Genomic DNA, 25154 nt, shown 5'->3' with positions numbered 1-25154 from the left:
AATTACGAAATGCAAAATTACTCGTCAATCGGCTCATGTAGTTCAAAGTTGTATTTTTTGATTGGGACAATGAAATTCTCACTCCCTCCATCTCTCTTTCTGTTAATGATATACTTGAGAGCTGGACAAAGTCTGAGGGTCGAAGCTGATACGAAGACTTACAAAACGCTCTCACAAACACACAACTCCAGAGTAATGCTAGTTTCATTTATTTCTCTCTTACATCATCTCTTTTACAAAACAAATAAATCCCAAAACAGGACATTAGTAATGCTCTTTCAAAATAAAAGAAAATGAGAATTAAACAGAATAAAGAATACAGTGGTTTCATCTTTGAAAGGAGAGACCTCAGTGTAATGACTGTCAGCATTTTTCCAATGGGAACAGTGAATTCCACGATGGACCGAACACAGTAATAATGCCTCATTCACGCTTGATCATTAATCACACACACACACACACACACACAGAGAGATGCATGCGTGCACACACAGGGAAGACAGTGGTTTTCTTCAGCTCGGCTCTTTATTGCTAAAATGTTAGCCCGCTCCCCCTAACAGAGACCAGTGAACCTAACTTTGAGCTGCACAGGAACAGCTACTGTATGGATGTGTAAATGCAACAAAAAACATTTAATAATCTAACAGAATAAACTTTACATCCTTGGGGAATACGTCTCTTTTTATGCATCACCTCATGTTTGTTCACCATCCACCAATATGCTGGCAAAACTGCAGTATGTAAGTGTAAACTTACTCCAAAATAAAGAGTAGAATAAAGGCAGTTTTTCAAGCTTTTGATTAGAAAAAAACTGCTTAAAATATACCAGGTTGCATTATTTAGGCTAATTATGAGGCCTAGATTTGTTATTTTAAATTGTCTTTAAGTGATTGTCTTCTACACGAGTTGTCCCCAGGTTAAAAAGTAAAACCAAAGGCTTGAAAATCTGCCACTGTGCCTCTTTAGCAGCAACTTTACCCTCATATGTGTTGTATATCAGTGGATCTCCTGGTTACTGCAGTAGATCTACAAGAAATAAAACACCAAACTGCATTTTGTTGCTCATAAACCTGAACTAGTCCACCTTTAATAGTGCTGGAAGATTAAAGGTCCCATATTATACTCCTTTTAAACAAGCTCACATGTCCTGACGGTATCTGAGTTGCAGCTCAAAATACTGCACACATTGTTTCAAATGGCTTGTTTCAGTGTCTTTAACTTGAAATCCAAATGAGCTGCGGCTGCCCAGAGGAGGAGGAGCTAATTGAGGGTGGAGCATATCCCGCTGTGACATCACAACGGGCTGCAAAATTTAATGGCTGGTCAGAAATACACGAGGGGTATTTTTTTCTCCTATTTTGTGGGTCTGTAGACACACTTGGGACACATAACAATGCATAAAACAATGGCGAACTGGATTTTGCATAATATGGCTCTTTAATACCAAATGCATTGATGTGATGCTCGAAGTATTTCGAAGGAAATGCCAAGGTTTTATCAGTTGCTCCTTTCAAAGAGTAAATCAAGTCATAAATTTGTTAATGTACATCTCCGATAGAGGAGACAAATAACATCAGAAACGTGTTAAAGTTAGATAATAACACACACACACACACAAACCCAAACAAAAACCCCTGTAATGTAACCGCATAGGCAAAAAAAATATTAGTTATAATGTGAGCAATAATCTTTTGGCCTCCATTTAAGTTTTGCTTACATCATGCTAGGCACTGTACAAACAGTTAGGAGCCAAAGTCAGAAGAACCAACCAGGAAGGAGCATGATTCGAAAAGGACAACACAGTTTTCAACAATGAGTGCTTCCACATGCACACAGTATTTGGGATTTTAGCTCATATCCTGCTGAGGTCGTATCCAGGATAAGTTGTTTGTATGCATCGTAAGTCCTGCAGCCACGCGGCCGCATCCGTGAATGGTCAACACACTACTTTGTTAAAGGAAACAGAAAAGACGTACTCCAAAAAAAAAAAATCAACCACTAATATTGCCTATTTGCATGGTGTTCAGACACACCAACTCATAAACTTCATCCTAAGAAGAAAACATCATGAAATCTGCATGTAAACACACTCAATGTTGCTTTGATCGCTTTCAGGTAAAAGCTCACACACAAAGTTACTTGACTCTTGCTGGACATCAGATTAAAACGTCCTACTTTGATTCCGACTTGATTCGAATGGGACTCATTTCAACACCAAGTCAAACACACAGACACACTCACACACACACACACACACACTAACACACACTCCTGATTTCATAGACAGATGTGCTGTACATTTCGTCAAACGTCAAAGACTGACTGACTCCAAACTGTTCCACAGAGAAAGAAAAAGAACAGAAATGAACAGAATGACGCTCGCATTGTTCATTTAATATTACAGTATATCTGATGCAGCACCTTCAGAGTTGAAAGAAGAAAGAGTGAAGAGAGGGGAGACCGTGATAATGCTGTGTGAGAGGGGGAGGAAAGCGCAAGAAAGGGATGGACCAGTGATTTACTGATTTCATTTTTTAAAAACAGGGGGACATCATCTTTTCATTCTGTCACAACCCGCCTGTGATAGCAGAGTGTCCCACTGCATCTCTATTGGGAAGATAGCGATCGAACGCATCATCACAATTCAGTTTACCCAAAAAGATGGCAAGAGGAAGGAAGTGGAGGAGGAAGAGGAGTGACAGAGGAGAAAGAAAATCAATCAGGCTGTCCTCTTTCATTGCCACCATCCAGAGCAGATTTGTCATCTCTCAGCTAGCCCTCACTGCACAGAAGTATATTTAAATTCAGATGAAGTTGTATTCGCACACCGCTCTTGCAGCCTCTGAGGTGTAATTCCCTGCGAATGAGCCCACACGTGGTGGATAGGAAATGAGGAAAATGGAGGACATGGGTATCAAAGGACAGATAAAGTGATTTGATCTAGCGGGAAGGAGCAAAGGCTTCAGAAGAGGGGAGAAAATGAAGATAGAAGGAGGGCAGGGTTGAAAGTGTATTTCTACAGCTGCTGAACACTTGAATGCACTGGTCCGTTTGGAGAGAAGAGAGACAAAAGGGGGGGTCACAGGAGAGTTGCAGAGAAAGAGGGAAGAATATTTGGAAAGTCAGTGGCCCCAGTTTGCCCGTCAGTTTGAGTAACGATGGCTTCTGCATGACCCGGCTTTAATCTATAATAACTTTGTCTCTTCATTTACGACTGGTCTTTGTTGGGTTTTTTTTTCCCACTAAAATAGCTTCTTTTGTTTTCTACACTGTATTAGTCACTCCAGTGTTAAAATAGTTCATCTGTGGCCTCTTGGGTCGATCGGGTTGAATTGTGAGATGTGCGGCGGGCCAAGGTCAGTTGCCAGGTTGGCCGATGGGAGAAGGAGTGAGGCAGGGTGGACAGGAAGACACATCACCAGTTCATCATAGAGTTTCTGTTGAGTGTCATGAAGAAAACTTGGCTGCTACCACCCGAACGCACAGATGCAAAGAATACCTGGTAAAGAGGACATAAAAAAATAAACATTTTCAAAAAATATCCTCAGATCAGTAAATAAGAGTAATTGCTGTCAATAGATGTTATTTTCATTCATTTTGGTTCATAAGTGCATTGTAGACTTATGGCTCACATTTGTAAATGCATCATTTTGGAATCCTTTTTTTGTGCATTTCGGGTGTCTATTTTGGATACATGAATTTTTCTGTGTGAACATCTGTACACATGTGTATGGGCATGTTCAAGCAGTGGCTAAAAACATGTTTTAAACAGTTTTTTTTCCTACTTTATCTAAAGGCTAAGTGTTACCGAAGACAGCATTCAAATGTTCCTGTTTGGTTATGTTGTCTAAGGTAAGACCTGTGCAATTTATACTGACCTTCATGCTAATAATCACCGTTTTAAAAGCTTGTGTACACATGCTAGTTAATATTTCTGTCGATGAAAGTAGTGCTTCAATCAAGGCCGCTTTACAGAAGACAGGGTACAAATCAAGACCTGAGCAGCTCAAGCCTTTTCAAACATATTAATGCACAACCAGACTTCGATGTAATAAATAACAATAACTGAGAATAAGGGCACTAATTCAACTGTGTATTACCTTATCGTTCCGCTCACACAGGAATTTGAGTCTCTGGGCTCTTTTGTGCATAAAGACTCCATCCAGGTGGCCTGTCTCAACAGAGCGGATCTCTATGGCTTTCTCACCCCAGCCCATTATCTGATTAGAATGGATATAGGCTGGAAAAGAGAAAACGTAAGACGGGCATTAGCGACAGTGCAATACATAAGCATGTTTACATCTCATTTAGCTTATGCTCTGGTGTGTAAATCCACAACAGACTACCTAACAGACACAGACTGTGGCAATTCTAAATTACCCAATGTTGTTTTATTCTTAGGTAATTCTTTGTCAACTTTCCAGAAGGTCGGAGGTCAAGGCCGGCAACAGATCACTGCCCTTGAAATTTAATAGATGTTCTGGCGACAGATACTTGTGGATGTTGGAGATCTTGCAAACCTTAAAAGTCATTGTACACAATTATGAAGCAAAAACCTGTGCATTCCATAACCCAGAGGAGCAACATTAAAGGCATTATGGAGGATGTTTTTGTTGTTTAATTTGTCTGATTCACGTAAAATGAATATACTGACCTTTAGTGGACTTGTATGTATGGTTTCTAAAACAATAAAAAAAATAAATAAATAACTGTGGACATGGCAGGACCTGAAAAACATCAGCCAATCAACGCGCTCGGACCGAGGCGTTTGGTTTGCTCCCTTTCCTGTCAATCAAAAATCTTCCGGCTCAGGCCTAGTTACGTAGATTACGTACGCCTTGGACTTACGTGTTCTGTGTATGTGTTGCTTTGGTATAGCTTCGTAGTTAGTTGGCGACTTGTTTTGCTCATCTTTTTTTACATAATGGCAGACAAAGATCCAGGGGGACCCAGCCGTAAAAGAAAGTCATTTTTGAGGTCAGAGAAAATAAAAGACAACTGGATCGCGAGAATGCAAAAACAAAAGTGATTATTGGCGAGTCATTTGGGCGATGGCGTCAGCTCAAGCAACAAATGGACCTAAAGACAGATGCCTTGGTTGCTAAATTCCTTCTGGACAGGTAAAATGTATTATTGTATTATACTGCGGCTGTAGGCAACTTCACGAGTGCTACGCAAGTTTCTGGAGGGGGGCGTTTCTTCGTAAATGTTAAGAGGGGGGAGGTTAGAGGGGGGTGAGGGAGAGGTTGTATGTGCGCATGCTACGTTCAAAGTCGTAGGAAATTAAATCTCCTCTAATGCCTTTAACAGTATACTAGTAGAATGTCATTGTACATGTGTAGTCCCTCTGGCTGCCACATGAGGCCAGTACAGTACAAGAAATTGATGGTGTTTTACTCAAACCACAACCAAACCCATGTCTTTGCTGGTCCTTCTGCATTTTGTTAGGTACATCTGACAACTTCTGCTTCCTACTTTCACTTTTATATTATATACTATTGATCATTTATGTTAGATGTTCTTTAATATAGACTGTTTAAAACCTCTTAGCTTCATGTGTGGTGATTTAAATTGGATCTTGTAATGGGGTATTTCTCTGGACTGAATGACATTTTGTTGACTTCATGGTTGATAAAAATCCACTTCAGTCACCTCAATGCACATGAATGCAGACATACCAACAGAGGTAGGCATCTCTCCCCACTGTAGCACCACGTCCTTGGTAATTCGACCGTAGGTGTTGACGTAGACGCCCTCATCCTCATAACACAGCAACATCTCCATTCCATCAGTCTTCGGCAGCACCACAATGGCATGAGGCGTAACCTGGCTCTGGATCTAACACAAATGTACACACGCAAGCATTTCAGAGGCTTTAATTAAATCTGTCACATTTAATCATAATCTACATTAGATTAAAATATTACAGATTGTGGTTTAATGCAGCTGAATTTGCTCTTTGGTATTTTGTTTATTTTTTATTTTTTGGGGTTGGCCTACATTCCATAATCCTCTAAAGAGCTGCCAAACATCAGGAGCGTCAGTGCATCAAAAAGGTTCAAAGTTTGGCTTTTGGTTTAGAAGCTTGTTCCATATATTAAAAATAAAAGACACAGTAGAGCAGTTTTGCTCAGACTTAGATCGACAAAAACAACATCAGAAGAGGTGGGAAAAGGAACACGGACACAGACATAGCTCGAGTTTGTGCTGTGCGAGTGTGAGGCCGGCCTCGTTATACGCGCCAGCACGCTACCAGGACTTACGACAACAGTTCAGGAACACGACAAGAAGTGGAAAAAACTAATCTTAGCCCACAATAAACTGCATGTACACAAGAACTCATACATCATTGCTGTCGTTACTCTAAAAGCTGTGGTTCAGGCAAGTAATTGTAAAAGCCAATTGTTCTGCACGTTGTTTCAAAATTTGATCGTGTTGGCTGATGAAAATCGAGTGCACGTTTTGAATAATTGTCAGGTATATAATTAACACCTAACAGCCATGTGTTCGGTGGAATTGCAATTTAGCTGAAAGTAATTCCGTTCCAATGAAGAAGGGAGCATTCTCAAACTTTACGTTGCAGTTTCAGCATGAGCAAACAGGTTTTATTGAGCCTTGTGTTGTCTGCTGTGGGTGAGACCAGTTTATTCACACACACACGCACACACACACACACAACAATTTATGGTTAAGTTAGAAGTTAATCTCTACACTAGTGAACTGTACTGCACATAGACACATATAGTGCTGCTGTGCATCCACTATGGGGGTTTACTAAACATCTACTGATCTAGTCTAAGGGAAGGATGGCAGGAGGTCACCTTCGTCTGTTTGGCACACTGGAGGAGAGGATGGCAGGGTGGGAGAGAAGAAGAAGAAGAAGCACGGATGAAAGGTGGAAACAGTAGAAGACCTCAAGAATATTCATTCTGTGATGCGTCCCCCCTGCACATTATCAAGTCGAATGCACGCTTCAGTAGCTCACATCTGGAGTTAGTGGGTTCATATTTACTGCAACAGTGCCACTAAATCAAGACTTTGGCTGAACTGCATTTGAACTTGATTTGCGTATAAGCACACAATTAGTGACCACCACGGGGAAAAACTAATCTGCATGCAAACACCAAACTTGATCTGCATTCAAGCATGCGACAGGAAAAATACTGACATTCCACCTAGCTTCCATGACTGATTGAGTGAGCGGAATTAATGACTGCTGTCTGTGACTGGTGTCGTGAGAGAAAAGAGGTACGCAAAAACAACCTGCTGACTTCTTGGCGATAATGCCCCCCCCCGGAAAAGCAATAGGTAGCCTCTACTTTACGCACTGTAATATTAGAAATTCAGCACCGTAAACATTCTGTCTTCCTCTGCAGATAGGCAAAGATCAGTGCACCAACTTTTAGCGAAAAATCTGATAAAGAGGTAAAGCTGACATCAATCTTTTAATTGCATGACAGCAAATCAATCAAAGAGGCAATTTGTCAAGAAAAGTCATTGTACTCCTCGAAGTCAATTCTCACGAGACGGCTATGAGTCACTGCTATCCTTGGCACCGGAGGAGATCAGCAGGGATTATATGGGGACTTGAAGGAATGAAGAAATACTAGCAGCAGTGTAAATTAATGTGTCCGATTTCAGTGCCACACATCAGAGCCATATCCAAAAAACATGTTGATTTCAGATAAAATGAAAAAAAGATACACACCGATAAGTGCAACACAGCCATGCACTTACATGTGAGGGGATGTAGATGTCGTAAGGGTTGCCCGAGTCCACGTCAATGACATGGAAGCCCACGCTGGAGCCGTAGATGACCTTTAACCTCTGACCTTCCTCCACTGTGAGGTCAACCAGCTGGGGTCGATGCTGCAGCTCAGTGAATGACTGAACGTCAGAGGATGACAGACAGACAGGGGAAGTAGATTTAAGAAAACAGACAGGGGAACAGAGAGAAAATCTTGATCTGCATGTTACTTTGTACACAGACATGCAATCTATGTACTCATGTGTTCAGTGTGCAGGTTTGTGAGCATCAGTTTGCTGTATGTGTGTGCATGTTTGCATTTCTGTACCTTAAAGGCCATGAACTTGTGGTAGGGTTTTGGAGCCCAGGCATAGATTTCCACAGAGTTCTTAAGAGCAATCACCAGGAACTTAATCCTTTCATATTTAACTGGAAACACAGCAAAGATACATACGCACAATTAATCACAAAACAAATTAAAAGTGCTACTATCTGTATCCCTCAAACCCTTAAAGAGCCCAACCCAGTGCATATAATGTGCATTAGATTATGATGATGCATTGTTTGATAATTACTTCACACTGCATGTCATCATTTATGTGAACGACAAAACATTTATTTATATAGGTATCTGTTCCTACTTCCGTTGCCGGTCTAAAGCTCCTGCAGTCAGACACTTCTTGTTTTAGTTTATCTAGAATACAATTGTAGTTTCATAAAAAAGTCCATATTTAGAGCTGCACAGTCATAGTCAGTCCTATCTCCACAGTGCGGTATCAGCGCTGGAGAATGCCTGCATGCCATTATCATTCTGCTACAGAGAACAAATGCTCTGGCTTTTTTGTACGTTTTTTAAAGGTCCCATATTGTGTTGCTTTGTAGCAGATTAATTAAAGTCTCGCACGTCTTCACAGATTTTCTGCTCAAAATACTGCAAAGACAGTTGATTTCACCATGACTGTATAATTCCTGGTTTTACGGCTGATCTAAATGGGCTGTTTTGCTCTGAAAACTGGCTGCTGCTGCTTTCCCCGTCCCCTCCAGGAAGAACACGCTGTTTGGCCTGGACCACTATTGGGTTAGTTATGAGTTAAATAGTGTCAAATTCTTACTCGTCTGTAAAGCTGAGAGACTAACTAGTTGACGGAGGAGTTTGACGAATAGCATAAGATCATTTTACATGACCCAATAAAAATGGCTGTAACTTCAAACCAATCACAATCATTTCGGGTGATGCTTAGCCCAGGATGAAACGATGGTGCCTCTGTCGAATAATCTTTTTGGTGGAACATTTGCATGCACAGAGGTAAACGCTGAAAACAAAATGGCAAATTCACTGAAAGAGGGATCTGGTTTATTGCACAATTTAGATCGTTGTATCGTCGTATTTTTAGTCTGCAGGTTGCTACTTGGGGGTTGTGGTTTCCCGTAGGGCTGGCCCGAATAGTGGTTTCTGGCCTCCGAATACTCAGGCCCTATAAAGACGAATATCCAGATATTCGTTCTGCCCCGTAACGTCCGACAGGGGGGAGGGGGCGCGGCGCGACGGGACGGTGGAGACGGTCCGAATATTCGTTCGTGTGGTTCGTGCGGTGGTGCGGCAGCGGCGGCGGAGACGGCCCGAATAGTCGGATCCGTTCGTCTGGTCTCCCGGGTCCACATTTTGCCCTTGTTTATTCTTTAGTTAAACTGAAGAATTCCCAAACACCAGTCTTCAGCATCTTGTCTTGTGTTTATGCAATGAAGTGAAGCGTGACTTCAGAGTCGGCAGCCACCCGGCCATTTGGGTGGTGTTTACAAACACGAATGGAGGAGCTGAAATGAGCCGAAGAACACGGCGGGACGAGCCGAAATGGGCCGAATGCGCAGGGAAGAGACGAGCTCCGAATATTTTCGTCTGGGGGGGAGCAGGGGGTGATCACATCGACATATGTGTACATGTTATAGACATATGTGTATATGTTTATGTGATCACAGGACGAGATGAGCCGATGTGGGCAGAAGGCGGAGGGAAGACAGTAATGCTGCATATTCTTTCAGCTCGGTGACATCCGATGGCGTGAGGAGGGGAGGGGGCGCGAATATTCGGATACCAAAATTAATATCCGGATAGTGCCGTAGCGAACGAATATTCGGATATTCGGGATATTTGGGTCCAGCCCTAGTTTCCCGTAATGTAGGCGATTTTGAAAACATGTCGATAGCGGAAGACAAGACACATGAAATGAGCAGTGGAAATGGCAGGCTTTTACCTGTAGTTGACACCCAGTGAGTCAGACTTAAGGCTGTATAGCAACTTCCTTACAGTGTAAAGTAGCAAAGTTAAAATGCTTCATCATGCATTATTTAGAAATTGTTCAGACTACTGTAATCTACCTATGTACTGCAGTATTTTTCTTGTTTGTGACAGTAGTGTCGCTGTCTATATGACCTGTATTTGGAATATTACCCACTTTCTTTTCTTTTTACAACTCATTAGAAGATGACCTTTCATAGACAAATCTTCACATCAAAACCATTTTGGACATGTGGAAACAGTTTCTTACCAACTTTATAATGCACACAGCCCTCCAGCTCTCCAACTGTAATCCAACCTTGCTTCTTCTCTACTTCCGGGTCATTGTGTAATATTCTGTTCCTCAGCCAGGACAAATAGTAGACCCGCAACTTATTCTTTTTCCCTGAGAGGGGAGGGACAAACACAGAAACAGAAATGAGATCAACTTTACTGTGATTAAGTGACAAATGGCAACGAATTTCAAAACTCCGGCAGATTATTTGGCTACTGTGGGGAAGTGAGATGAAAAAATAGGTGGGAATACACATACATTTTGTTCTAATCTTTTCTTACACTTTAAACACTTCCATCATTTTAAGTTGAGAGAGCAAAACATCTGCTGAAATGTCAAGCAAAAAAGATTCTGAAGGTACAAAAGTCATTCATCTCTGGACAATAAAATACTTCAACAGAGCTGAGGACTGAGATGTCATTATAAAGAAAACTGCTGCAATCTGCATTCAATCATGAGCATGCTCTGTGCGTACTGTGTGAATGTTGTACCTACCAGATATAGTAACGAGCACATTGAGGCCCTCCAACACATCCATCTGTAGGAAGCGCCGTCTGGTAATCAGGTTGTAGACTTTACCTTGTCCACTTCGGTCGAGCAGCATTAAACCGTTCTCTGTCCCCACCAGCAGGTTCACACCTAAACACACACACAACACACACACACACACACACACACACACACACACACACACACACACACACACACACACACACACACACACACACACACACACACACACACACACACACACACACACACACACACACAGGAGTCAGAGACACAACAAGACAAACAACAAGGCAGTGGGGAGCATATAAAGGCTGTTTACCCCAGAGTGCAGCACACAGGATCTCGGAGTTGAAGCGCTTCTTGTATTTACGGATCTCTGGCGTGTCACTGTGAGGTCTGATGTTGGTGGGGTTGACATTCACCACGGAGATCTTTCTGGCTTCGTTCAGCCGGGCCTGCTCCTGCCTCAGCAGCTCATTGGCAAACATGGCTGAAAAAGCACAGAAGGAGCCGGAGATGGAGTATTTTGACGACTGTCGTGGCTTTAGCACCAACATGAATAATCTCAGCGACACCATTCACTGACTAACTGCTCCTACCTTCTGCTGAGTTCTCATTGTCATCACTTGGGGAGGTCTGATAGACCCGCGGATCAACAAATGGGGTAAATGATGCTTTGGACCCGCCCACACCAAACTGTAAAACAACAAAACAGTGAGTAATGGCTCTGCAGTAGCCCCGTTTAGAGCAACATGCACATATTAGTTTCAGGAATGGGTGTCGATGTGTATGGTTGCGAGGCGTGTCTGACCTCGGCCATGTCGCTCAGCTCCTGCAGCGCTGTGGTGGGTGTGGCTGACGGAGAGTTGCTCTGCTGCACCAGGTCAGGGAGGTTACCATGGTTACTGTGATTCCCGAACCCATTACTCTCAGTGTGACCACCTCTCCTCCTTTCCTCTGCCTGGTAGAAAGAAAACTACAGGTCAGTATCAAGGCAGCTCTACAGGAAAGTGAGGAAATAAGAAAATAAAGTGGCAACGTGGAGGCAAAATTAGCTAGTTTTGCAGTGGAATATTAATGAAACCAAGAGTATTTTCTCTGCTTTTATTCTCTTTTTGTCTAAATTCATGTAGCCTGTGTGTGTGCATGCTGGAGAGCATATGTATGTGCACTCATTTATCACCTCTCTCATCACTAGAGTACCGTCCTTGGAGCTATTATAGGCATCTCCCAGAGGGTCCTCTGTCAGCCCTCCATACGATTCACCGCTGCTCTGCACTGCTGGCCTGCAACACACACACACACACACACACACAGACAAACACACACACAATAAACACACACACACAGATAAGATCATTTACAGAGCAATTCTGCTAAAACTATACTGACAAGCTAATGGCACGTTGCATATTCCAAACACACGCATATCTGGATGTGAATGAACACCGACAGAGCAGGCTTAGAAAGAAAAGAAAAAAGTGAGGGGAAAAACAGGAACAGAGAAGACAACTCACATGATCCGAGGGATGTCACTAACTGCAACTGTCCCATCATGACCCACCGTCTCCCCATCCTCGTCGCTGCTCTCTGATTCTTCACTGGAGGATGAGTAGTCTGTCACCTTTATTAGAGCACAGGGAGTACAAACACAAATCAGCTTTTAATACAAACAATTGATCCGAGACCTTGTGAGAAACAACACTGCGATTAGACATAGTAATTATTAGGATTTATCGGAAATTACCTGTAAAATTCATTTGGAATTATGTGAATTAACAGCACTTTTGACCACTATAATGACACATACATTTCACATGTGGCACAAATGTGGGAAACGCAATACTGTGTTTGCTATGTTGGAAGCAGTAATGCACAAAAAGCATCAAAATGTGCAATTAAAGGCAGGTAAACTCGCAAACATGGATAGAAATGATGCAGGACAAAGTATGAAGAAATTGTGTTGGATGAGGAAAGAATTTCACCACAAACATCTGTTTGAGCTTGTAGATGCACTTAATGTTCAAGTAACAAATGTAAACTTTGTTCACAAAAAAGTTCTAAAGGGAACCTTTGAATTAGGTCCCACATGACAAACTGCTTTGAAAATACATGAATTTTCACAAATAGATCTTAAATAATAATATTCCTTTCCAATTAAGGTGTGCAATGGGGAAGTTTCCGCTTTCTTAATTGCTGCTGCAGTTTGGTAAAAGGATCTCAACAGCAGATGGGGACTAATTTTAATTGTTGTTGTTTCATAGTCGAATGGAATTTTGTTTTGCTGGTTTTCTCCCTTTCCAAAGTGAATCACAACGATAATGGGCTTTTAGCTTCTTTTCAGTTCTCATTCTCAGTCATTTATGTATCTCTGCGTATGGTATTTGCAGTTTTACATGATCAAATGCATAGAGATGGGTGACAATTCAAAAGAAAAGGCGACCATGAAGTGTCTTAATAAGGGGTTGGGCCACCGAGTGCTTCCAGAACGACTTTATTGTGTCTTGCCATTGGTTGCACAAGCTTCTGAAGCTCTGCTGGAGGGATGAAACATCATCCGCCAGTATGAAATCTCCCACAGATGTTTAATTGCATTCAGATCTGGAGACTGCAAAGGCCATAGTATGTGATTCATATCATTTTCATTCACTTCAAACCATTCAGTGATCCCTTGTACTGATTTGCACTAAGACCCAAACCATGCAAGCAAAATGCCCCTACAGCATAACAGAGCCACTTCCTCACTGTAGGGGTCAAAGGTTCAGGTTCTTCCTTTTCATTTGTATGTTTTAGTCATCATTATCATTACAAAAACGCCATCTTACCTTGACTGGAGGCCTGCTTCCCTCTTCTACTCTCAGTTCTCGGAGTTCCTTAGCCAGTGCACTTAAGTCCTATAACAAGGCACAGAAGAGACGAGAAACAGAGTCATTTAGCTCATCAGTTCTGCATCATCAGCTTGAGGATTGAGAGACCAAATCGCATACAAGGGAACGAGGAGCAGAGGATCAAAGAATAGGACGAACCATCAGTATCGTGACAAGAGGACAACTAAAGCGTTGTCGCACAGATATCTGGGCCTGGAAAGTCTCAAGGAACAAGAGTGCTGATTTGTGACCACCTTTTCTTAGCTTTGCATGTAAAATTAGAATTTTTTTTTTGACAAGAGGAGTGATCACAATCAGCACTTTTATTCACGCACAAGCAAATATTAACTTGAAGTAACACGGGTCATAAGAAGAGAGAAAGACAGATAATCAGACTGGATGTTCTACTGGAGTGCAGAGTTATTTTGCCCCCCCTTCCCGCTACCAATCACCCCCATGCCAACTGGCCCACGCCTCCTCCTCTACCTCCCTCCCCATCACCCCAGCCGATGGATCAGACCAAATCATGCAGACGGGAGGGGGGTGGGGGTGGGTTGACCGCTGACACACGGTGGGCTTACCAGCTCCTCCTGACCAGTAACCATGACAACAAAGAAACAGGAAAAGAGATTCAGACACTGTTCAGGTGCTTGGCAGTTCAACACACACACACACACACACACACACACACACACACACACACACACACACACACACACACACACACACACACACACACACACACACACACACACTCGCACAAACTCGCACAAACTCGCACAAGCACGCTTCCACATACACTCTCTCAGGTATGTGTGTAGAAGCACACATGCACCATCGTTGCCATTGCACCCTGATACTTCAGAGTTAAAGGGGAAAGTCATCTTCCGGTGAAACCCAACTAACTCCACCATGCCGGAGGGGGAGGGGTAGAAGAGGGGCTCTGAAGATTGAGGCAAAAGGGAAAACCAGGATATAAGAAAAGGGGACTCAATTGTCACTAACCTCATCTATGGCTTTCTTATAGCTCTGAAGAACGGAAGGAGAAAGAGAGAGAAAGGAGGAGAGAGAGAGAGGCAGACAAAGAAAGGAAGAAAGAAAGACTGGGTGAACAGTAGGAAATAAAAAGAAGAGGAGGCCTGTAAAAGGTTCCTAGAGAGGAGATGACTGTGAAGGAAAGTGAATTTGCGTGACTTACTGCAGGTCTGCTGGGTCTGGCTGACTCACGACCTTCCTCCTGTTTGGGCTTTGCCTCCTGATTGGCTCCTGGAGGGGATCCTTCCTGCTTGGTTTGACCTATCGGAACAAAAAATGGTGATTAAAAGACGATCAAACATCACTTATGTCCAGGAGGTGTCAATCTGAATTGAAATTTGTGTTACCTGGATGGTCATCCATTCAATATTTCTTAAGCTTTTAATTATTTTTCTTATTCTGTCTGTTGCATTGCTATAATTTGATTATCTGCCGTTGACGTGATATGGCATCCAACAGACTTGAAGGAAACCCAATCCACACTTCAGCCTCTCTCTTTCTGTGCCATGTGTTTGTCAAAGGGGGATCCATGCATATCTTAGATATCCCTCTGGCCGGCTGTTTGACACATCCCTCTACACCTCTTTCTATCGCCCTCTCTCATTTCCTCTCTTCTGTCTCTCCGGAGGCTGAGAGTAACAGGGCACATCAGACAGGTTGATCAGAGCAGAACTGCGACTGACAAAGTCCCGCTGATAGCCTCTGAAGCCACGCAAGCGTATGCGGACGTTTAGTCTGTCTGCACTCTCACAAAATCACGCACACGCACCGGCTCTTAATGGCTTACACCCATGCATATTTGACAGTTTGGGTGTGTGCGTGAGTCAACATCTTTGAAGGTTTCTGAGTGAGTTTTTGTACCTCTCCTCTCGGCTGAGCCTCCCTGAGATGAAGGGGAGGAGGAAGATGACGAGTTGGAGGAAGTTCTTTGCAGCATGGCGTCCAGAGAGAGCTCCGAGCGCCGCAGGTCTGGGTTACTGAAACAGGATAAAAACGTTTTCATTGCACCGTGCTACACATAATCCTGGACTACTGACTGCAAACATGGAGTCAGCGCAGTAAGTTGGAATTTCTGCAATAAATAGCTTCTGCTTAACAATGTCAAATCTAATACCAGTTTAAAAAAAATTTAAAAAACAACACAATAAAGTTAAATATTTCAATCTGGAAGACAGTAAGGAATAACAAATGAGAACACACATGAGATTATTTCTTAAAAAGAAGAAATTCTTTTTTGTTACCTGGCCCGTATGAGCTGAGAACCTGTGCGAGGGCCCAGACCCACTCCTCCATTCGGGGAGTTTTTCCTGACCAGGGCTGGGGAGATGGATGTGGTCCTCTGAGGGACCTGAACATAGACAAAAACATAAGATCAACACAGCGTTTACAAGCTGATTTTTCACTTGTAAAAAAGCTCAAAGTTCCCATCCTTGTTTTTTTTAAAAAAATACACAATACAAAAGCAAATACTGGAGCTTTGAACTGTGGGTGTAACACTAAATATTACGAGAAGCAGCCCAGTAATGTTGACTGCCTTGGAGAGTCACCTGTCCTGTTTAACAATGCCAACAAACATTTAATTAAAATAACGCCAGGGTGTGGAAAGTCAAACTTTTCATGCATCACAACCCGGTGTGACACATGGTGATTAAACCTTTGCCAAACCAAATCATTTTTTGTTTTACTGTGGTTTCAACATAATTTCAATCGCCTCACTTGACTGGAGAGTTCAACACTCTTTGCAAAGTTTCACAGCGCAGCTTCAATCAGATTTTAATTAAAACAAATGAGGCAAAAATAGACTTCATTAAATCAGCATTTAACACTATTCTGCACCGAACAACACTGAGGTACAGAGGAGTTCTCAGTTAGGTGGAAAAACGTAAAACAGTGATTAAAAACAAAGCTAAAATATTGACTTAGTGATTCCATTCTATCTTTCTGCATAGAGATTATATGTTATCCCTGTACATGCATGGGTTTAAAAAAATAAGCTGAGGTTGATTGGTAATTCTAATTTGTCTGCAGGTGTGAATGTGAGTGTGATTGTTTGTCTCCATGTGTAGTCCTCTGATAGTCTAGTGACCTGTCCAGGGTGTCCCCTGTCTTCACCCTAAGTCAGCTGGAATACGCCCCCCCCCCAAACCTAATGAGGATTAAGCAATGTGTAGATAATGGCTGGATGGATGATTAGTTTATCAACCTTGGGTGGAATGTCCTCCTCTCTCAGCCAGGCAGTTCTGTCCCGATCCCTGTCCCTCTCCCGCTCCCGGTCCCGTTCCTCTCTGCCGGCGATGCGCAGTGGGGGTCCCGGGGTGTCTGAGGTGGGGTCCGAGTTTTGACGGGGCATCTCAGGCCTGGGGGAGCCAACGCTGACACCTTCGCTCAGAGCTGAACCCGTCTGGTCCTGCAGAGACTGAGAGCCGGACATGGAGCTGGAGTGGGTCTTCACTGGGACCAGGTGAGCCATCTGTGGGAGGGAAAGGAAAGAAGGGAGACAAAAAAAGATTGATAAGGAGACCTGAGCTTTTCAAAGAAGGGTACAAGGAGCAAAGAGTTTTGCGATTACTTGTTCGGAGACACACCAAACATTCACATGCCATCCTTTTGCACCCAAACACACACACACCTGTGGTTCGACGGAGCGGTGGATGGGTGGGGTGCGGGCGGGCTGCATGCCCCCGCTGCTGAAGGACTCGGAGCGGGGAGGGAGGGAGGGGTCGGAGATGCGGTTGGACACTTTGTGCTGCAGCGCTGGGGAGCTCTGTCTGTTCAGCTTAGATCGCTCCTCCACCTGAGACAGGTCACATTACCACTGTCACTCACAGCCAAGCACACGGCACAACCAATCACCACGCTTCACCCGCGGAAAGGTAACGCTGTTCCCCCCGCCGCCCCATGCAACTCTACGAGCCACTGGACCATCCTAACGTCGCTCAGCTCTGTGGGACAACAACTACAGTGTGGAATGATGATGAAAAGAGATTCCTGAGAGCCCTTTTCTTACACGTAATGAGACTGATGCTCTGAGCGATTCAGCGGAAGTCTTGCTTGTCTGGTCGTAACTCGTTACAGCACATTTGAACTAAATCCAAACTTCCACAGAAGCCCTCATCAAACGAATATCTCAAATCTTAACTGGCACATGTGGATTTAGTTCATTGTTCCCCACCATCTGCCTAATCTTCGTCTCCCCCCAGTATAACTGTTTGCGTATATGTTTCTCTAAGTCCCACATACAGCTGAGGAGTAAGAGTGTCTGGTGGCTGTAGTCAAAGGTCAAGAATGATCCCTAATCTCCTTAAGCAGACATCACATTCAAACCAGAATAATGGCTTTGAGTATGTGCAAAGGCAGTCTGCGCACATACAAAACCATGTTTCGCAGTTTGTTAAGAGTCTCAGTATCTTTTTCAGTGGAACTGTGCTCATGTGTATCAAAGCAATACATACTATACAATGTCTGTGTGTGAGGAAGGCAGAAGGCTGGTCTTGCCAGTGTAATCTGATTATCAGATTATCTTCTATGCAGTCAGAGAAGGCTCCAAGGAAAGCTCTCAGCTGCCAAAATCACACTTTTCCAGTCTAAACAATCTATATTGAATGGTAAGTTAGGCATCGAGTTGTGACTTAGCAGGGCATAGTTTTGATCGCTGACCGAGCCTTCAGGTAAATGTGCATGTGCAATGAGAATCATCCCCTTTGGAGGCTTTCTGTAATTCTACATGAGCTCATAATCTAGCAGGATTATTCAAAGATTATGACCTGGGTCAAAGCAACTATGCCATACAGTGCCATTCCTCAAATCTGTGTTAGCAGCCCACTGGGAATTCAACTACAATTGTGCAACTTCTATGGTGGCAGAAAAATTCCAAGTTGCTTTGTTAGTTGTTCACATGAAAGGCAGCTACTGATGAAGGAACAAGCTGTAGACAAACAATGTGCTACTGGAAAAGGAACAATCGGTGATTCAGGAGAAGCGCTGCCGTGGACGAAGTCGAGTTTGATCTGTTGAGGCAGTGCGCAATCAAGGTTAGCACAAACATTAACTGACCTACAAGAAAGAGAGAGATCACTATTAGTAGACCCCTTTATAGAAGAAAAACCTTTTGGGTAGTGCTGCTTAAATCTCAATTTTGTGTATTTGGGTTTGCCACTTGCTTACACCTCCGTTCTTCACTGTCAGGAATTTGCATTCACTAGGGTAATCCTGGCTGAAATTTTGTACTTTTGTTCCAAAGAGGAAGCAAGGTTATATTTCCACTACATTTCTATTGCTAACCCCTGTTCCAAGTCGGAATCATTAGCCTGTTTCTTTTTCAAAGCTAGATTGCACAATTGTCCTTGGTGTCACATTAAAGGACGACCACTGCAGCTCTGATTAATGGAACTATGGCTTGTTCTATATCTTCCGATTACCGTTTCAAAGTTGTTACTACCCAAAAAGTCTTTCTACTATGGAGGGATAACAGAGCGAACAATCGCATCTACACAAAGAAAAAACCCAGAAAAAATGAGGAAGAACAGATGGATGACAGAGCACTTCTTTGTTTGTTAGAAGGATCCCACCACCACTTGCACTTAGCCAGGACCCATCACCGAGCTGGGATTTGATTGACTGGTTGACTGACCTAAAGGGAAGCTGGGTCGGGTGGGTTTCCCCGATGCCATCACACCCGGTGTCTAGGAGAAGACTCACCAAGGTTGCATTGTGGGTGATAAGGGTCATAGGGGGCTGGCAGGGTGGGGCATAGGTGCAGGGTTGTAGTAGAAACTAATCTACCTCTACATCAGGGTGATATCAGACTGTCCCTGAAAATCAGCATCTCTCTTTTGGATCCCAACTCCAGTACAGAGTATTTTCAGTATATATAAGAGAACCATTCCAGCTATATAAAATGTAAACATTCAACGGGATAAATGTATATACAAAGTCTTTATTATAGACTCTTTGTGTTTCACTGCATACTTCTATGTTTGTGAGAACTTTTAGACCTTGGAGGTGAAGGTATGTCTCAAAGGTGAGGATATATTTGACAACATAAGTGATCACACCCCTATCCAAAATCGAATAAATATTAAACAACACAACACCACTCATTTAATTAGATAAGATTTGAACCTTTATTTTTTTCCATAACTTCCTATGTCCACCTCTATTTGTGATGAAAGTTGCAATTTTCCTTAGCATGGAGGATACAATAAAATGTGTGGAGACATGTTGTGCCTTTTAGAGAATATTTTTCCGCTACTGTGTGCTGGAGTTGTTGCGTTGCTCTACTTTTTTATTCTTTTCTTCTGGAAACAAGTCAGGCAACATGCTTGGGCAGCTCGTAGTGTTCACTTGTTTTCTCTTGCATGATTTGGCACTGTGCTTTGGATGGTTGTCATCTTGGAAAATTTCTCATCTGCCAGGAGACTTGAAGTGATTTTATTCGCCAGTATTTTGATATATCTACAGGTATTCTTGCCTCATATCACACTCCCACTTCTGTGCTTCACTGTCAGAAATTTGCATTCACTATGGTAGTTCTGGTTGAAATTTTGCAGTTTTGTTCCAAAGAGGAAGCAAGGGTTTTTTCCCCCATTCCATTTCCACTGGTAACCCCTGTTCCAAGCTTGAATCACTTGCCTGAGTGTTTTTCAAAGCCAGATTGTGCAAGTGCTGTATTGTCCTTGGTGTCACTTCAGGAGGACGAGCACTGCAGCTCTGATTAGTGCTACGATGGCTTCTTCGATATCTTTTGATAACTGCTCCAAAAGCATTTTTCGTTGGGCACGGATCTTTCTGTATCCTTTTGCACCTTTGTCAAGTCAAACAGTAGACTTAAGATACAGACAGATAGACACAGCCGATAGGTCCTGGATTTATAAAGTTTTGATGTTCACAGGCCATTTTCTAACTATATTTGTTCAGTTAGGTGATTTGCAAATTGCTTACTTTTATTTCAGTGATCACAGGTTTTGTCACTTTTACTAAGTTTCTACGTGAGGGCCTGCTTTTTCAGTGTGGTCTTTTGAAAGTATTTGCCTTTGATTTTTCATCAGATGAAATACTCCAGACATAATTCAATTATTGAGAGGTGGGACAATCCAGAATCATGCTACTTTTAAGTGATATTGCACAGGGGTGTACTCGTTTCTGTTGCACATTGCATGATCAATTAGACAATTGACACAGAAGAAACGTGTCATCACAACTTCCATGTGGTATCAACTAGTACTAAACAGATAAGGTTGAGCTCAATTTGTAGTTGTGATGGCTAGTGCCCAGAAACAGCAAAACTTTTAAAAGAAACAAATCACAAATATAGAAGTACAAGTGCTCTTATATACATTTGCTTTGGAGAAGAGTCTAGGACTCTGCTCCGACTGGTGTGATCAGGGTCTGGGATCCAAAGGGAGAGCCTCCTGGGGAGCAGTGAGGTGTAACATTAGGTGAGATGAAGACGGGAATGGAGGTCTGGTTGGACAAGAGGAGGGTGGCTTGTAAAGGTGGATAACGTATCATGGTCATGCTGGACCCAAAGTCCTCAGGAGACATTAGAGGGGAGCCAATGCTGGACCCTGACATTGAGGATGTGGGGGAGCATGAGGGCGTGATCTGTGGCGAAGTGAGAGGAGAAAGACGCAGCGATGGAGCTGAACTGACTGGACTGAGGAGTTCCAAGTGTTCGGCAGAGCAACTACTCTTTAGATTAGTCAGGTTGTGTCTGAGTAAACCATCGGGGGCAGAAGCGTTAAGGTCACACATAGAGGAGCTACTTCTCATTGCATTCTTCCCCCGTGTCCCTAGTGATCTGCCCCTAGTAGAAGGGGAGCTAGGGAAGCAACTGCTATCTGGGACTTGGAGAAGATTGCCACTGTTTGAGGCAGGTGAATAGGAGTTCCTTTGTCTAGCTAGGGCAGAGTGGAGAGCATTTACCGGGAAGGACTGAGAAAGGGGGTCAGTTTCGTCAAAGTCCTCCGAGTCTGAGGACAACAGAATGTTCCCGTAGCTGCGAGCTGGCTTCATCTGTGAGTGCCACCCTCCTTTATAACCAGGGTCTATGTCTACGTCTACTCTTCTGCAGGGTGAGTGTGACCTGCTGCGAAGATGATTACTAACCGGTTTGAGCATATTGTTGGAAACAGGGTTAGAACCAGAGTGGGGATTCTGGACCTTTCCTGGAGGATGCAGATGAAGAGCCTGTGGGTCTGGAGACAATAGCCCCTGGATGGCTGCCTGATTGGGGGCAGATAGAGGCCTGTCTCTGTGTTTATCTTTTTGATTGCTAGGACCAGGTGAATAAGGGTTGGGTACTGGATTAGGCTGACTGACTGGTCCTTGACTAACCCGCCTCGGGCTGCGACCCCTTTCGCCGTGTTTCTGCGCCCGAAACTCCCTGACCTGCTGACTTATCTCCTGCTTCAACCCTGGATCTAGGGATTCCCCAGGTTCTAATGAAATGCGAATATGGGGGAGGTGGTTGGAGAGGAGTTGGGCAGCATGGGAGGGGCTTCGCCTAGGGGCCTGAGCTCTGGGTCGGCCGTGAGGGCTGGAGGTTGGTGCTGGTTGGTTGAATGACTGGTGATGTCGAAGGTGGGAGCGAGGTGGGTTACCGTGAGCATGCTGCTGCTTCAGGACCTAAGAGTCAGAGTCAGAGGAGGGTGAGCAGCACAACAAACACAAAACAGACACCACAGTGTAAACAACAACGTTCATTTTAAAAGGGTAGATTCAAAAAGCAAGATCTCGGCTTGTGCTCCTTAAAGTACCGCTGGTAGGAGTAAGACCTGTTGAATGAGACATTCACGAGACCAGAAGGCCACTTGTGAAGGCTGACTTTCAAAACATCACGCCATTTTTCGTGCACAACTTTCCTTAGAGCTGGTACGTTTCTCAATCCAAGAATTTTGGAAACTAGCTCATCACATCTTCACACCCGCATGCATGCTTTCGTATGTCATGCATGTTGGGACTTACGTCTTTTGCCCAGGCAGGCTTGTCATTAGGATTGATGACATCCTTGTAGTGGTAAAGCTGTTTCTTCTCTGCTTGTCGTCCCTCCTGCTGCTGCTGCTGCTGTTGTTGCTGCTGCTGCTGTAGAGACACCAGGTAGGCTCTCTCCTGCTGCAGCTGCCTCTGTAGCCGCTCCGCCTGTCGCTGCTCCTCAATCTGCTTACGCTTGTACTCCTGGAGGGGCAGAAACGTCGAAAGTGAGTGGAAGGAGGACGGACAGATGGGTCACAAGTGAGGGTTGGTGTAGGAGGAAAGACAGAAAGAAAGATTAAGGTGAGAGGAGAAAGGGTGATGAACTGGAGGTTGTGAAAGGAGACAGAGATCAACACCAAAACTAATTTTCAAATTCAACCTATTTCTAAACAGAGCACTTGTAATAGAAGTTGCAAAGCATAATTATTACTTCTAGTATTTACAAGTTAAGTGTTTTTAGCATAACTTGAATTGTTGGCAACATGTGAAGCAATTGAGAAACTTCTCCTTCATTTGTTTTGTTTGCAAATACCATAAGAGCGACACAAGTCTGTCACCAGATTTGAGTCTTGCACTCACAAAAATATGCACAACAGCTGAAATAATGACAACATGAAGACACACCTTTCACAACTGTAACCACAAATGCAAGGCTGATGATGGATAAAGGGGACCAGGACATTAGATGCAGGATTTTGATGGATAACATGAAGCAGGGTAACAGAAGGTAGATTTTTAGAGGGAAGGAGGCAGGTAGGAGAGAGTCAAAAGTGAAGGGGAGGATATCACGATATGGTTCTTAGTTTTTAGTGGCTTGTGGGGTTTACATAGGTTGGATCTCAAAAGGTTTCCTTGCAGGTTCCGCACCATCTTTGACTAATTTCAGGCTTTAAGCTTCATAAAAACAGCATGAGATAAATGCTACACACCATACTTCGTAATTCCTTGCACTTTTAAAGCTCAACTGTTGCCTGAGACAAGACTGGGGCATCGAGAGAAACGCTCTGTGGAAAACAACATTGTCCTATTTTCTCTTTGCGTAGGCCAACATGACAGGGCTGCCAAAACATTATTTTTGCACCCTCTGGGGAATCCTTTGAGATCCAGCCAACTTAATGATACCGTACATGCAATCAGTGATGTGAATAAATCCACACAGGCATTAGAGATAAGCGATTCATTGTTTCATGTGTCCCCCCCCCAAATCTGTAGCTCTAACAGGCCGAGGGGGTTCTGACTGTGGATTCCTCTGTACGACTGCCACTTGGGGCCATGCAGTGGGGATATGGGACCACACAGCACAGATGGGGAGCAGTAGTAACACGTGGGAGGGCCATGATTACCAGCAATAAAGCCTGTTCCTGTAGTAGCTGCTGCTGGAGAATCTCTAACTGCCTCTGCTCCTCTTCCAGCTGTCTACGGATATACTCCTGAGCAGCATGTCGGCACAAGGAGATAGAAAGAGTTTCAGAGAAAAATCAGGAAATCTGAACACGCGCAGTGAGAGAAAACAGAAAGAAGAAATAGTGAAGATACTATCCTGAAGTGGCTGTGAATGAGGAGAGAAGATGATAGTAAGACAGCCAGACAAAGTGAAGTAGACAGTGTCCTCAAACAATCGTAATATGTTACAAAGGAAAACTGGCAAGGATATCTTTCCAAAACAGTTGAGAAAAGCGTGGGAGGAGAGCCAACGGAGCGATAAAGAGGGAGCCGGACAGACAGAAAATACACATCAGAAGTGCAGTTCACAGAGAGGACAGGAGAAAGAATTGTGAAAAGAGAAAGATACAGAACAGACAAAATATAAGAAAGAGTGGGACCAAAATTAGAAAGAGTGTCTCAGAGAAAGCTTCAGAAACAAGGTCCACGATTAAAACCTGACTTTGCTATACTGACAGCCTGAAAATGTCATTTTCTTTATTTTCTAAAACTTTGTGGGAGGAATTTTCAATTTCACCGTGTAACTTTTAATAGCTTTCTGACATACAGAACACAATGACGACAAAAACGGGAAATAAAATGAGTGCAAGAAAGAAGAAGGATCACTTGAGATAAGGAAATATTCCAACAAAAGATCTGCCAGCACTAAAGGACAAAGTATGGATGAAGAGGAAGGAAGCTCAGGGGCTGAATTTCTATCATTTTATGCAAACTTTACGTAACGTAGCAAGTTTCAGTAGTTTTTGTTGAATACTTCGAAAAAAGATTTATGTATTTAAGATGGAAAACATTTGGCTTTTATCTGCTTTTGTCAAACTTCGAGCTGGGTTTTGACACTTCATAATAGACTGCACATAATACAGCTAGAACTGAGGATGAAAATTCCTGTAGACATTCAGACACAACATTATGAGACCTCAAATGTGCCCTTGGATCTCAACAGGACCTTAAAGTACAATCAGTAGTAGAATGTACTGCTACATTGTGAAAATCTAACCATTAGTC

The 25154-nt window shown here is 43.3% G+C and overlaps 1 protein-coding gene across 17 annotated transcripts in view; it reads right to left on the bottom strand.

Moving 5' to 3' along the window:
- Positions 1–193: 193 nt before the first annotated feature.
- tnika (TRAF2 and NCK interacting kinase a) overlaps positions 194–25154 on the bottom strand; it is a 71232-nt gene continuing 46271 nt past the window's right edge. The window contains exons 14-36 of one of the 17 annotated variants that reach the window (XM_022223086.2): positions 24050–24136; positions 22698–22907; positions 21840–22358; positions 17362–17526; positions 16936–17202; positions 15974–16080; positions 15594–15709; positions 14896–14993; positions 14703–14726; positions 13656–13724; positions 12348–12454; positions 12014–12116; positions 11642–11791; positions 11430–11526; positions 11150–11320; positions 10813–10956; positions 10294–10428; positions 8076–8176; positions 7738–7887; positions 6822–6839; positions 5679–5838; positions 4101–4240; positions 194–3499 (exon numbers count right to left, since the gene is read on the bottom strand). In XM_022223086.2, the coding sequence (XP_022078778.1) occupies positions 3416–3499; positions 4101–4240; positions 5679–5838; positions 6822–6839; positions 7738–7887; positions 8076–8176; positions 10294–10428; positions 10813–10956; positions 11150–11320; positions 11430–11526; positions 11642–11791; positions 12014–12116; positions 12348–12454; positions 13656–13724; positions 14703–14726; positions 14896–14993; positions 15594–15709; positions 15974–16080; positions 16936–17202; positions 17362–17526; positions 21840–22358; positions 22698–22907; positions 24050–24136 (3222 nt within the window). In that variant the 3' untranslated portion in view covers positions 194–3415. The remainder of the gene's footprint in view (positions 3500–4100; positions 4241–5678; positions 5839–6821; positions 6840–7737; positions 7888–8075; positions 8177–10293; positions 10429–10812; positions 10957–11149; positions 11321–11429; positions 11527–11641; positions 11792–12013; positions 12117–12347; positions 12455–13655; positions 13725–14702; positions 14727–14895; positions 14994–15593; positions 15710–15973; positions 16081–16935; positions 17203–17361; positions 17527–21839; positions 22359–22697; positions 22908–24049; positions 24137–25154) is intronic. The other 16 variants (XM_051943855.1, XM_051943688.1, XM_022223099.2 and 13 more) reach the window with 16 other exon arrangements.

The sequence above is a fragment of the Acanthochromis polyacanthus genome, chromosome 1 (assembly GCF_021347895.1).
Source record: "Acanthochromis polyacanthus isolate Apoly-LR-REF ecotype Palm Island chromosome 1, KAUST_Apoly_ChrSc, whole genome shotgun sequence".
Lineage (NCBI taxonomy): Eukaryota > Metazoa > Chordata > Actinopteri > Pomacentridae > Acanthochromis > Acanthochromis polyacanthus.
Note: the sequence above shows the minus strand (reverse complement) of the source record. Positions and strands in the feature narration are given on the sequence as shown.